Below are 12471 nucleotides of genomic sequence, written 5' to 3'. Positions count from 1 at the left end.
GTTAAAAAAAAATAAGAAACATGTCACTTTGTATACACTGCACAGAGTTAGAGTTCAAAGGCAGGGTATCAGTTGACTCTTAAGTAATAAAGGATACTTTTGCTATTTGCTGAGAAATAGCATTGTAGGAGAAAATTTGATGTTGCAATTATATATTTGGTGCTACTAAATTATACTCAGAAGTCTAGGTAGGAAGCACAATCTAAATTTCAAAAACAAGCACGATGGGGGCACCTGGGTGGTTAGTCACTTGAGCATCTGACTCTTAATTTTGGCTCAAGTCATGATCTTGTGGTTTATAAGTCTGAGTCCCACATTGGGCTCTCTCTGCCCCTCTCCCACTTATGCTCTCGCTCTCTCAAAATAAATAAAAAATATTTTTAAAAATCTTTAAAGAAATAAAAAATAATTAAAAAGTAAAAACAAGCATGATGGCAATTTATCATTTTGCTCAATAAACCTGTCTTGAGCACTAAACAACGTCTTGCTGTCTGCTACTCACACCACAAAGATGAAAAGGCAAGGCATTTGTTCTCAAGATGCTCAGAACTTTTTTTTTTTATGTTTATTTATTTTTGAGAGACAGAGACAGAGCACAAGCAGGGGGAGGGGCAGAGAGAGAGGGAAACACAGAATCGGAAGCAGGCTCCAGGCTCTGAGCTGTTAGCACAGAGCCCGACACTGGGCTCGAACTCACAAACCACGAGATCATGACCTGAGCTGAATGAAGTTGGATGCTTAACCGACTAAGCCACCCAGGCGTCCCAAGATACTCAGACTTTGCAGTGAGACAGACAAGTAGTCATTTATTGTCCATGTGATTCTAACAGCCATAGAAGAGCCACAGCACCAGTCACTCGACTGATGTTCAGTTTTCTAGCCCACACCAGGCCTACCAGTCAGAATCTCAGAGGTGGGACCTGGGAATCTCTGTTATTACAACCAACCGTGGCCCTCATTGATGAGCCAGACTTAGGAACCACTGCTCCCAGGTAAGATTCTCTGCACACCAGACAACCTGTCTGTCCCTTCCTCCAGATCTTGTGAAGCTGCATCTCTGGTGACATCCTCCTCAGATTAGCCTCAGGTTAAGGCGAGGAGACAGGGAACAAATCCTTCTCCCCAACCCCACTGAGATGGCTCTGACTCCTGGGGGTGCTGAGGAGGCTCTGGAACAGGATGAGACATATCCCTTACAGCCATCCAAGTATGCCACCAGGGTGTGAAAATGTAAGTTCATGCCATGCACTCTGAGAGTTTCTGTTCTTTCTAGATGTTCCATATGGGCTGCCCTGGCCTGTGTCTTGTCTCTTGTTACCCTTCATTGAGTCAGTCTGCAGTAAAAGGTGATTTGTCAACTTTATCAGTCTTATTTTTTAATAGTTTTGTAATATGTATTCATGGATTGTGAGAATATCATTAATATATTTTTATTTTGTATAGTTTTGTGAGGCTTTTTGCCCCACTTTTTGGGTGCTAAATAGTTGTTGTTGTTTTTAATTGGGGCCCTATTCTGAAAGTGTTAGATAATCTAGAAACAGATATGTGAGTATGACATCACAGGCTATTTTTTGGCCTGATTCTTTGCATGAGGAAACCACTCAAACATTGGAGTAGTCTTTGCTATAGCCAAAGGATCTAGAGCTCATTAGAGAGATTTGCCGGATATCACTCAGGGGAGGCTAACTGCTATAGCAAACAGTGGCTTAACACAATCTAAGGTTGTGTCTTGCTCATCAATGTGTGGAAGAGGAGTTGTTCTAGCCCATGAAATCATTCAAGGACAACAGCCCCTTCCATCACAGAGCTCTTTAGCCTTCGGGACTGGTCCTCAAGTGTTCTCACTGGCATAATGTTCCCAAGTTTCATCCACGCTGTGGCATGTACCACCAATAGCTTTCTATTCATGGCCAAATAGTGTTCCATTATATGAATATACCACAGTTTGTTTATCCATTTATCAATTGATAGAAATTTGGGCTTTCCACTTTTTGGTTATTATGAACAATGCTATTAAGAAGATTCACATACAAGTTTTTGTGTGGATATATGTTTTCATTGCTCTTGGGTATGTAATAGGAGAGATCACTTGGTCATATGTTAACAGTATTTAACTTTTTAAGGAACCGTCAAACCTTTGCAATGCCACTGTACCATTGTACAGTCCCTCAAGCAGTGTAGGTGGGTTCTAATGTCTCTATATCCTTGCCAATACTTGTAGTTGTCTGTGATGATAACAGTTCTAGTGTGTCTTTAGTATCTTGCCTGTGGTCTTGATTCGCATTTCCTTAATGACTGATGATATTGAGCATCTTTTCATGTGCTTATTGGTCATCTGTGTATCATCATTGGAGCAACATCTATTCAAATCCTTTGCCCATTTTTTAACTGGATTATGTGCCTTTTTATTGTTGAGTTTTAAGAGTTATTTATATTTTTTGGATAAAGTCCTTTCTCAGCTATATGATAGGCAAATAATTTCATTCTGTGAGGTTTTTTTTCACTTCTTTGATGGCATTCTTTGAAGGACAAAGTTGTTAATTTTGATGAAGTCCATTTTATCTGTCTTTTTTTGCTTGTGCTTTTGGTGTCATGACCGCCACAGGTTGTTTTACAACTTGAAAGCAACAAAGGCTTTCTTTAGAGCGAGGTTATGTTTCTTTGGCAGCATGGATCTCCTGGAATCATAGGCCTCTCATCCCTTTGCTTCCAGTCAAATGCCTGTGCTGGTATCCAGAGTTCTTTTCTTCATGGATATCTCAAGTCTGGTTTGCTGGGTTTTTGTTTTCTTTCCTTCTTTGCCTTTGTCTTAGTGTGGGCTGCTATAACAAAATACCATTTACTGGTGGCTTACACAGCAGACATTTATTTCTCACAGTTCTGGAAACTGGAAGGTTCAAGATCAAATGCTGACAGATTCAGTTCCCAGTGAGGACCGTCTTCTTAGCTTGTAAACAGCTGCCTTCTTGCTGTGTGCTCACAAGGTCTTTCCTTGGTGTGTGTGTGTGCGTGTTCAGGTATGTGTCTGTGGGAGAGAGAGAGAGAGAGCACGAGAGAGAGCATGAAGAGAGCTCCTGTTCTTCACACGAGGACATTAATTCCCTTATGGGAGCACTACCTTCATGAGCTCATCTTACCTAATTACCTCCTTAAGGCCCCAACTCATAATATTATCACATTGCTGGTTAGGGCTTCAACATATGGATTTGGGGGAATCGCAAACATTCAGTCCATTGTAGTCTCCTTTTTTTTTTATTGGGGTAAATAAAAATCATAACATAAAATTTACCATCCTAATTATTTCTAATTGTACAGTTCAGTGATGTTAAGTATATCCATATCACCTTGTTATACAACTAATCTTCAGAACCCTTTTCATCTTGCAGAACTAGAACTCTGTACCCGCTAAACAACTCCCCATTTTCCCTTCTCCCCCATCCCCGGAAAGCACCATTTTACTTTCTGTGGCTATAAGTTTGACTACTCTAGGAATCCCATATAAGTAGATTCATATTGCATTTATCTTTTGTGACTGACTTATTTCACTTAGTATAGTGTCCTCAAGGTTCGTCCCTGTTGTAGTGAGTAGCAGATTTCCTTTCTTTTCCAGATTGAGTAATATTTCATTGTGCATGTATATATAGCTATACGTACATCACTTTTGTTTATTTGTGCATCCATGTTCCCTGGGGTTGCTTCTACCTCTGGGCCTTTGAGAACAGTATTACTGTGAGCATGAGTGTGGCTTCCATTTCTCTTTTATTCACCCTAATGTTGGCTGCTTTCAGGGCATCTAAACTGAAGGTTTCACTCTTAACCTGGGTCATTTTGTACACCTAGGAAAATTTACTGGGGCTCTGTTGTTCAAAGCCCTTTCTTGCTTTTACTCTCTGAGGTCTAGAAGCAGTTGCATTTTCCAGCCTTTCAAAACTTCACATTTCTGAGCTGTGTATTCTCTTCATTACTCCTTGAAAATTCATCAGTTCTCTCCTGTGCTCATCTCTTTCCTGCAATATTTTGCCAAAGGAAGTTTTTCTTGCTTATGTCACAGTCTCATGTGGGTTGAGGGTGGGGTGCTCTGCTCCACACACTCATCCAGGGCCCAGGCTTCGTCCCTCAGGTGGCTCTCTGACTCTGGGCCTTATCCTGGTCTATGCTGGCAGAGGGAGAGGATGAGGAGGGTTGCATAGGGACGTAGGTGCCCAACCTGGAAATGGCATACGTTCCTCCACCCCCATTCCATTGACAAAACTTATTTACCACAGTTCTACTCACCCATAAAAGAGAATGGGAAACGTGGTCTGGTCTGTGCCTGGGGCGAAGGGGAAACAAGGTTTGGTGAGCACATAGCAGCCAGTGCCACAGGTGAGAACTGAATTTATGGATATCAGCACATAGGTGGTGATTAAAGCCATGAGTGGAGATGGGGATCACCCCGTAAAGGATGTAATGGGATTACTGGGAGAGCATTGCAAAATCAAGGGCACTATCTGGAGGGCCTGTAATAGTACAAATAATTTGTGTAACCTAACTTTAGAATAGAAAAGTTACCACTGTGTTTTTAGGAAAGTGAAAATGTGGATTAAAAATGGAAAAGTAGCTTTTTCAAAAACTGGAATGTTTTCACTCCTTGGGATTAATGTAGAAAAAACTCCACATATTAGCATGATTATTTTATGACTGTTGAAGCCTGTAAGTATAAAATGGCTCTGAATTTTAGAAATACTGAACTAAGTGAAGATTTTTTTGTCATGTATTTTGTGAATGTTTATTGAGCATTTAATATGTGACAGGCATGTGAGCATGGTAACAATAAGTCATGGCCCTTCAAGGAGATCAAATCAAGTAGGAAAAAGATAAGGTAAGTCAATGAATGTCTAAACTATTCAGGCAGATTCTTTAAGACCACACAGGATGGGGCGCCTGGGTGGCCCAATCCGTTAAGCGTCTGACTCTTGGTTTCGGCTCAGGTCATGATCTTGTGGTTCATGAGCTCAAGCCTCACGTTGGGCTCCATGCTGATAGCATGAAGCCTGCTTTGGATTCTCTGTCTCTCTCTCCTCCCTGTGTGCACACGTGCTGTCTCTCAAAAATAAATGAATAAACATAAACACACACACACACACACACACACACACACACACACACACACACACAGAAACATTTAAAGACCACACAGGAACTGTTTAAGATGTCACACTACAGTGGCAGTCTTCAGGTAAAAGAGCACTGGTTTTGGAGCTAAGCAGGTTTGGGTTTGAATGGGAGCTCAGCTCTGCCGCTCTCTGTCACCTTCAACTTCTATTTTCCTTATTTCTAAGTTGGTGATATGTTATCTTACCTGTTAAGTTTTTGTGAATATTAGGAACAGTGTATATACATAAAACCTAGCACAATGCTTGGTATTACAAATACGGTATTATTGTTATTGAAGAAGGTGGAGGTCATACTAGATTGGAAAAATGATTATTACCCTACACTAATCCATGAGTTCATTCATTCGGTAGATATTTAGTGAGCCATCACTATGCACAAAGTACTTAGGATTAGCCTCTCTCTCTCTCTCTCTCTCTCTCTCTGTGTGTGTGTGTGTGTGTGTGTGTGTGTGTGTTTTACCAAAACCTCATTTGGTTTTTAATGCAGCAATGTTTGTGTCACAGATCTGCAACCACCAGGTGTGCATATAGCCTTCCCCTGTTTCAAATGACCAGAAACGACTCTTCTGTTTCTCATTGCTCACATTTTCACTAACTGTCCATTAGACAGCCTTTTTTCTTCACATGTAAATTGTCCTTAGCCCCCTTCCTTAAACTTATTTGTTCCCCCTCCCCCCCAGTTACCTCAGGAATAATTCACCTCCTTCTTTCTGTCTTTGCTTGTTCATTTCCCTTCTCACATCATGGGTAGTTTTAAGATTATGTACCTACAGATACGCAGGAGTCTCCACAGAAGTGTCTCCTTGCTGATGCTAATGCTGACAGGGACGCCATCATCCATGGCTCACGTATTGTCTGGCAGGCACTGTGTAGAACCTCCCCCTCCTCCATCAGTTCTGTTGGAAACTAACTGAAGGCAGGGACCACTGTATACCTTCCTGAATTGTCATTATAGTCCTCTGCACACAGGAAATGTATTATAAATATTTGTAGATCAGAGAGAGGATGAACAGTCTGTTTTATCTCATATTGAAAATATTTTTTAAAAAATCACTTCGATGCAATTGTACTTTGTTTCATTGCCAGTATTTCAGTAATATTCCTTTTCTATGATAAATGCAAACAGCCTCACTTCAGTATGGATTAAATGTGCTTTGTGAGATTAGTTAGGAACAATTTACTACCTTTTTTTTTGGCAAACTGGATTCCATGGCCTAAACAACTGCCTTCACAAAGCCATTTTGGCACATAAATTATAAGATGTAGACTATTCAGAATTTTCCCCTTTCAATAATTTTTTTTAAATATTTATTTTGAGAAAGAGCAAGTGAGCAGTGGAGGGGCAGAGAGGGAATCCCAAGCAGGCTGTGCACTGTCAGCACAGAGCCCGACGGAGGGCTTGAACTCACGAACTGCTACCTCATGACCTGAACCGAAATCAAGAATGGGATGCTTAACCAACTGAGCCACCCAAGTGCTCCCCTTTCAGTAAAATTTCAAAAGGGATTTCATTTTAAAGGGGGATTTAGTGCCTTGTTTGTGTTTCTCCTTAATGAGTGTCTTCTTGTGCCATTTACTACAAATAAAGACTCTTAAACTTTTTCAGTCTCATGAGCTGGTCACTGGAGCCAACTGGAAATAGATTAGAGATTAACAAATGTAGCACATGTTTGCTGATGTCACAGGGCTGTGACTACTCGGAGGCAGATATGCCACTATAACTAAAAATAGTCATTGAATGGAGAGCATACAAATTTACAGAGAAAAAAAGAATCTATATTTGTTATTAATGAATATGCCATGCTATTTGAGGACTTGCCCATCAATGATAAATTTAACAACAATATCTAAGTTATGTCATATCCACACACCCATGGCGCCACTGCTCTGTTCAGGACTTGTGTGCCTCTTCCTGGACCATGGCTCTGATCTTCTCCATGTGTCCTGTCCATCTAACCTGCCCACTGTGCCCAGACCTCCTCAGTCTTCCCTTTACTGTTGATCCTCAACATATATCTGCTCCTTTTCATATATTTGTTGGCTATCTATATGTCTTCTTCAGAAAAATAAGTATTCAGATCCTCTGCCCATTTTTAAATTGGATTGTTTGGTATTTTGGGTGTTCATTTGTATAAGTTCTTTATATATTTTGGATATTAACCCCTGATCAGATTTATCATTTATAAATATCTTTTCTCATTCAGTAGGTTGTCTTTTTGTTTTGTTGATGATTTCCTTCACTGTGCAAAAGCTTTTTATTTTGATGTAGTCCCAATAGTTTATTTTTGTTTTCATCTCCCTGCTCTTAGGAGACTTATCTAGAAAATTATTGCTATGGCTGATGTCAGAGAAGTTACTGCCTGTGTTCTCTTCTAGGATTCTTGTGATTTCAGGTCTCTTGTTTAGGTCTTTAATGCATTTTACTTTTGTGCATAATACTAGAAAAGTAGTCCGGTTTCATTCTTTTACATGTAGCTGTCCAGTTTTCCCAGCACCGTTTATTGAAAAAGTGTTTTTTTTTTCCCCATTGTATATTCTTGCCTGCTTTGTCATAGACTAATTGACCATATAATCGTGGGTTTATTTCTGGAGTCTCTATTCTGTTCCACTGATCTATGTGTCTATTTTTGTGCCGGTACTATGTTGTTTTGATTACTACAGCTTTGTGTAGTATATCTTGAAATCTAGAATTGTGATACCTCCAGCTTGGTCTTCTTCCTCAAGATTGCTTTGACTATTTGGGGTCTTCTGTGATTACATATAAATTTTAGTATTATTCATTCTAGTTCTGTGAAAAATACTGTTGGTATTTTGATAGAGATTGCATTGAATTTGTAGATTGCTTTGGGTAGTATGGACATTTTAACAATATTTGTTCTTCCATTCCATGAGCATGGAATATCTTTTCATTTGTTTGTGTCATCTTCAGTTTTTTTTATAGTTTTCAGAATATAGGTCTTTTACCTCTTTGGTTAAGTTTATTCGCAGGTATTTTATTCTTTTTACTGCAACTGTAAATACTGTTGTTTTTAAAATTTCGCTTTCTGCAACTTCATTGCGAGTGTATGGAAAAGCCATAAGTTTCTTGGTACTAATTTTGTAGACTGCCACCTTACTGAATTTGTTTATTACTTCTAGTAGTTTTTTGGTGAATTATTTAGGATTTTATGGACCTGAATAGACATTTTTTTAATATGAAATTTATTGTCAAATTAGTTTCCATACAACACCCAGCGCTCATCCCAACAGATGCCCTCCTCAATGCCCATCACCCACCCTCCCCTCCCTCCCACCCCCCATCAACCCTCAGTTTACTGAATAGACATTTTTCCAAAGAAGATACACAGATGGCCAACAGACACATAAAAAGATGCTCAGCATCGCCAATCATCAGGGAAATGCATATCAAAACCACAATGAGATATTACCTGTTAGAATGGCTAAAATCAAAAAGACAAAAAACAACAACTGTTGGTGAGTATATGGAGAAAAAGGAACAGCTGTGCACTGTTGGTGGGAATGTAAATTGGTACAGCCACTATGGAAAACAGTATGGAGGTTCCTCAAAAAATTAACAATAGAAATACCATAAGGTCTAGTAATTCCACTGTTAGAAAACAAAAACACTAATTCAAAAAAAATATGTACCCCCGTGTTCATTGCAGCATTATTTACAATAGCCAAGACATGTAAGCAACCTAAGTGTCCACCAGTATACATATGGATAAGAAAAATTGTCTGTGCACATGTGCACGTGTGTGTGCACGCACACAGATACACACGTGCGCACACACACACTGGAATATTACACAGTCATAAAGAAAGGATGAGATCATGCCATTTGAGACAACATGGATGGACCTCGAGGGTATTATGCTGAGTAAAATAAGTCAGACTGAGAAAGACAAACACTGTATGATTCTACTCATAAATTAAATCTAAAAAAATAAATTAAAAAAAAGCAGAATCATAACTATAAATGTAGAGAACAAACTGATGGTTGCCAGAGGGGAGGGGAATGGGAGTTTGGGGAAAATATGTGAAAGGGAGAGGGAATAAGTTCAGTTTGGAATGAGTAAATCACAGTTCAGTTATGGAATGAGTAAGCTATGCAAATAAAAAGCAGAGCAGAAGGAATACAGTCATTGATATTGTAATAGTGATGTAATGGAACAGATGGTAGCTACACTTGTGATGAACATAGCATAATGTATAAACTCGTCAAATCACTAAGTTATGCACCTGAAATTAATGTAACATTGTGTGTCACCTATGCTCAGAACAAACAGTAATGCTGATCAATCCTTATTTTTCCTAATTTCCTTTCCCTCCCTCTCTTCCCCTTCCTCCTTTCTCCTCTTTCCCTCCATCCCTCTCTCTGTGTCTCTGACTCTTGTTTCTTTCACTTTTAGAAAAATCAAAAGAAGTGAGCACACAGGAAGTTTTTGCTTTAACCACTCAGCATTCTCCAAAGTCACCCTTACCCCTTACTTTCACTCCCTCACAATATATATATATATATATATATATATATATATATATATATATAATCTCCACTTTAAAAGTCCAGATGTTGTGAAGGGCCCAGTTCAAAAGCTACTTTGCATTGTTTCTCTAATCATCTCTTCCAACCATAGAAATGGATACACATCATCTTTACTTCCCCTGGGAACTTTATCCTTCCAGAACGTATCATAGTCTGCCCTGTCTTACCATTATAGCTGGTAGATTACAAGCTCCTTAAAAATAGTATCTGTGTTTAATTTAATTTTGTACACCTCTTAGCACCCAGCAGAGGGATATGCTCATAGTAGGGGCATAAGAAATATTTATTTAACAATAACTTCCTTCAGCATACGCTGCTTTAATATACTTCCTTTGAACTTGGCATTTGTGATACCTCCTTGTATCATTCCATATTCTCTTCCACACAGTTTCTCTAGATTTTCAAGGAACAAGGTTTTCTTTTTATTAACAAGTTTAATTTTGCTATTTATTTGAATCTCAGCAGTCAGTGAATTGTACCCTCTCTTTTAATAGCCTCGTGTGCAAGCTGAACACAAGGACCACCATTCTGGCAGCAACTAACCCCAAAGGCCAGTATGACCCCCACGAGTCCGTGTCCGTGAACATTGCCCTTGGCAGCCCACTCTTAAGTCGATTTGATCTGATCCTGGTTTTGCTTGATACCAAGAATGAAGACTGGGATCGTATAATTTCCTCCTTTATCTTAGAAAACAAAGGTATGTGGAGATAAATCATTCACATTGGTGGAGAAAAAGTAGACATAACCAAATGAAATTCTCTTTGAAGAAAATTAAGTAAATACTCAAGGTACCTACCTAACCGGCAACAGAGAGATGCTTAGACCGAAGGCAGCAAGAGGAGCCATTGAGTGTGCCCAGAATAATGAGCAGAAAGAAGGGGGTCTGCTGATGATCTTATAGTTGGTAAATATGTTCTTTGTGATTAAAAGAGGGCCACCTTATGGTAAATAGTTACCACTCACCTCTTGCACGCAAAGAAAACTGGACTGAATTATGAAACAGAAATCTCTAAATGTGTGTTTCTCTTTAAATTAAATTAGATTTATTCAAATACTGTGTATTACTATAGGACAGACCAGAATTATTCTGGATAATTTTAGCGCCTGTAGGAAGTTTACCTTCAATTAAGCTTAGATCCTAAGGCTGCTTGTTCTTGAACTATATGCCATGCAGAATCAGGTCTAGGTTTCAGTGGCCACAAACCTGAAGGTTATCTTTTTTAAAGATGAGCACAAGAACATTATCAAAACCCTTTAAGTGAGATGTTTGCCTGTTCTTAGAAATTGCTGACCTAGCACCTAATATTTACAGGTTACCCAAGCAAATCAGAAAAGCTCTGGAGCATGGAAAAGATGAAAACCTATTTCTGCCTGATTCGAAATCTACAGCCCACACTGTCTGACGTGGGTAATCAGGTTCTTCTCCGGTACTACCAGATGCAGAGGCAGAGTGATTCCCGAAACGCTGCCCGGACCACCATCCGCCTGCTGGAAAGCTTGATCCGATTGGCAGAAGGTTTATTTCTTTCAACAAATAATACTTCTATTGGGTGCCCAATACGTGCAAGGCATGGAGCTTGGCACCATGATTCAAAGATGAATAAGAAGATTTTCTAAGGTGTTCATAGTTGCTTGAAAAGTAAAGTCTCTGAGCTATGAAACCTGCATTCTTCTGAGGACAGATTATAAGTATTGAGTAGAGTGTAGAATCATTAAGAGGACTCTTGGTGACATGATTCATTTAGAAAGTCTTATTTACTAACGTTTGTTTCTCAGTGGTGGTCTGTTAGCATTTTTGGTGGAATACTTCCTTGTTTAGAGTTGTTTCCGGTGAAGCATATCTGGTTTTTTCTCATTAATTGCCATTCACAGGCTACCATAACATAACAGATGACCCCAACCCTAAGGCATGAGACTTACATGCATACATACAACTAACATGTATCTCAAGACTTTTTTTCTAGGGGCACCTGGGTGGCTCAGTCGGTTAAACATCCAACTTCAGCTCAGGTCATGATCTCACGGTTCGTGAGTTTGAGCCAGTGTTGGGCTCTGTGCTGACAGCTCAGAGCCTGGAGCCTGCTTCAGATTCTGTGTCTCCCTCTGCCTCTCCCTCATTCACACTCTGTCTCTCTCAAAATAAATAAATAAACAAACATCAAGACTTTTTTTCTAATACTAGCTTTTATATTTAGCCCTTGTTAAAATAATTCTAAAAAAATTTCTGTGTGAACTGGCTGTATCATATGATGACAGAATATATACTTAATAAAAAGTTTTATAAAACAAATACACTTCACTGTGTCAAGGATTTATAGCTAATATTCAGACAAGTATCCCAAACGCAGGCTTGTGAGTTTGGTAGTTTTGAAAAGCTCACAGATAAAGAGAAGTGCCAGAGATGAGAAATGACTTTAATATTGTGTATTTCTATAATAGACTAGAAAATGAAGATTAATGGGGCACCTGGGTGGCTCAGTCAGTTAAGTGTCTGAGTCTTGGTTTCAGCTCAGGTCATGACCTCACGGTTTGTGGGATTGAGCCCCGCGTTGGGCTCTATGCTGACAACGCCTGGGATTCTCTCTCTCCCTCTCTGTCTGTAAAATAAGTAAATAAACATTTTTTTAAATGGAGATTAAAAGTTGTTGAATATTAGCTATATGCTTATATAACCCCTTTCTTTGTTGGAGCCCAGAGTACTTTCATGTAAATACCCAGAATTGACATGGGCTGTGAAAGATTAGGCCCATCATTAGAGAAACAACTTTA

General features: G+C 39.3%; 1 protein-coding gene across 4 annotated transcripts in view; it reads left to right on the top strand.

The window, feature by feature from the left end:
• Nucleotides 1–12471, top strand: part of MCM9 (minichromosome maintenance 9 homologous recombination repair factor) — a 111927-nt gene that overhangs the window by 92118 nt on the left and 7338 nt on the right. For all 4 annotated transcript variants that reach the window (XM_058735103.1, XM_058735102.1, XM_058735104.1 and 1 more), the window contains 2 exons: nt 10197–10399; nt 11015–11218. In XM_058735103.1, coding sequence (XP_058591086.1) covers nt 10197–10399; nt 11015–11218 — 407 coding nt within the window. The remainder of the gene's footprint in view (nt 1–10196; nt 10400–11014; nt 11219–12471) is intronic.

This window comes from Neofelis nebulosa, chromosome 6, assembly GCF_028018385.1.
Source record: "Neofelis nebulosa isolate mNeoNeb1 chromosome 6, mNeoNeb1.pri, whole genome shotgun sequence".
NCBI lineage: Eukaryota > Metazoa > Chordata > Mammalia > Carnivora > Felidae > Neofelis > Neofelis nebulosa.
This window is presented reverse-complemented; position numbering and strand designations above follow the sequence as displayed.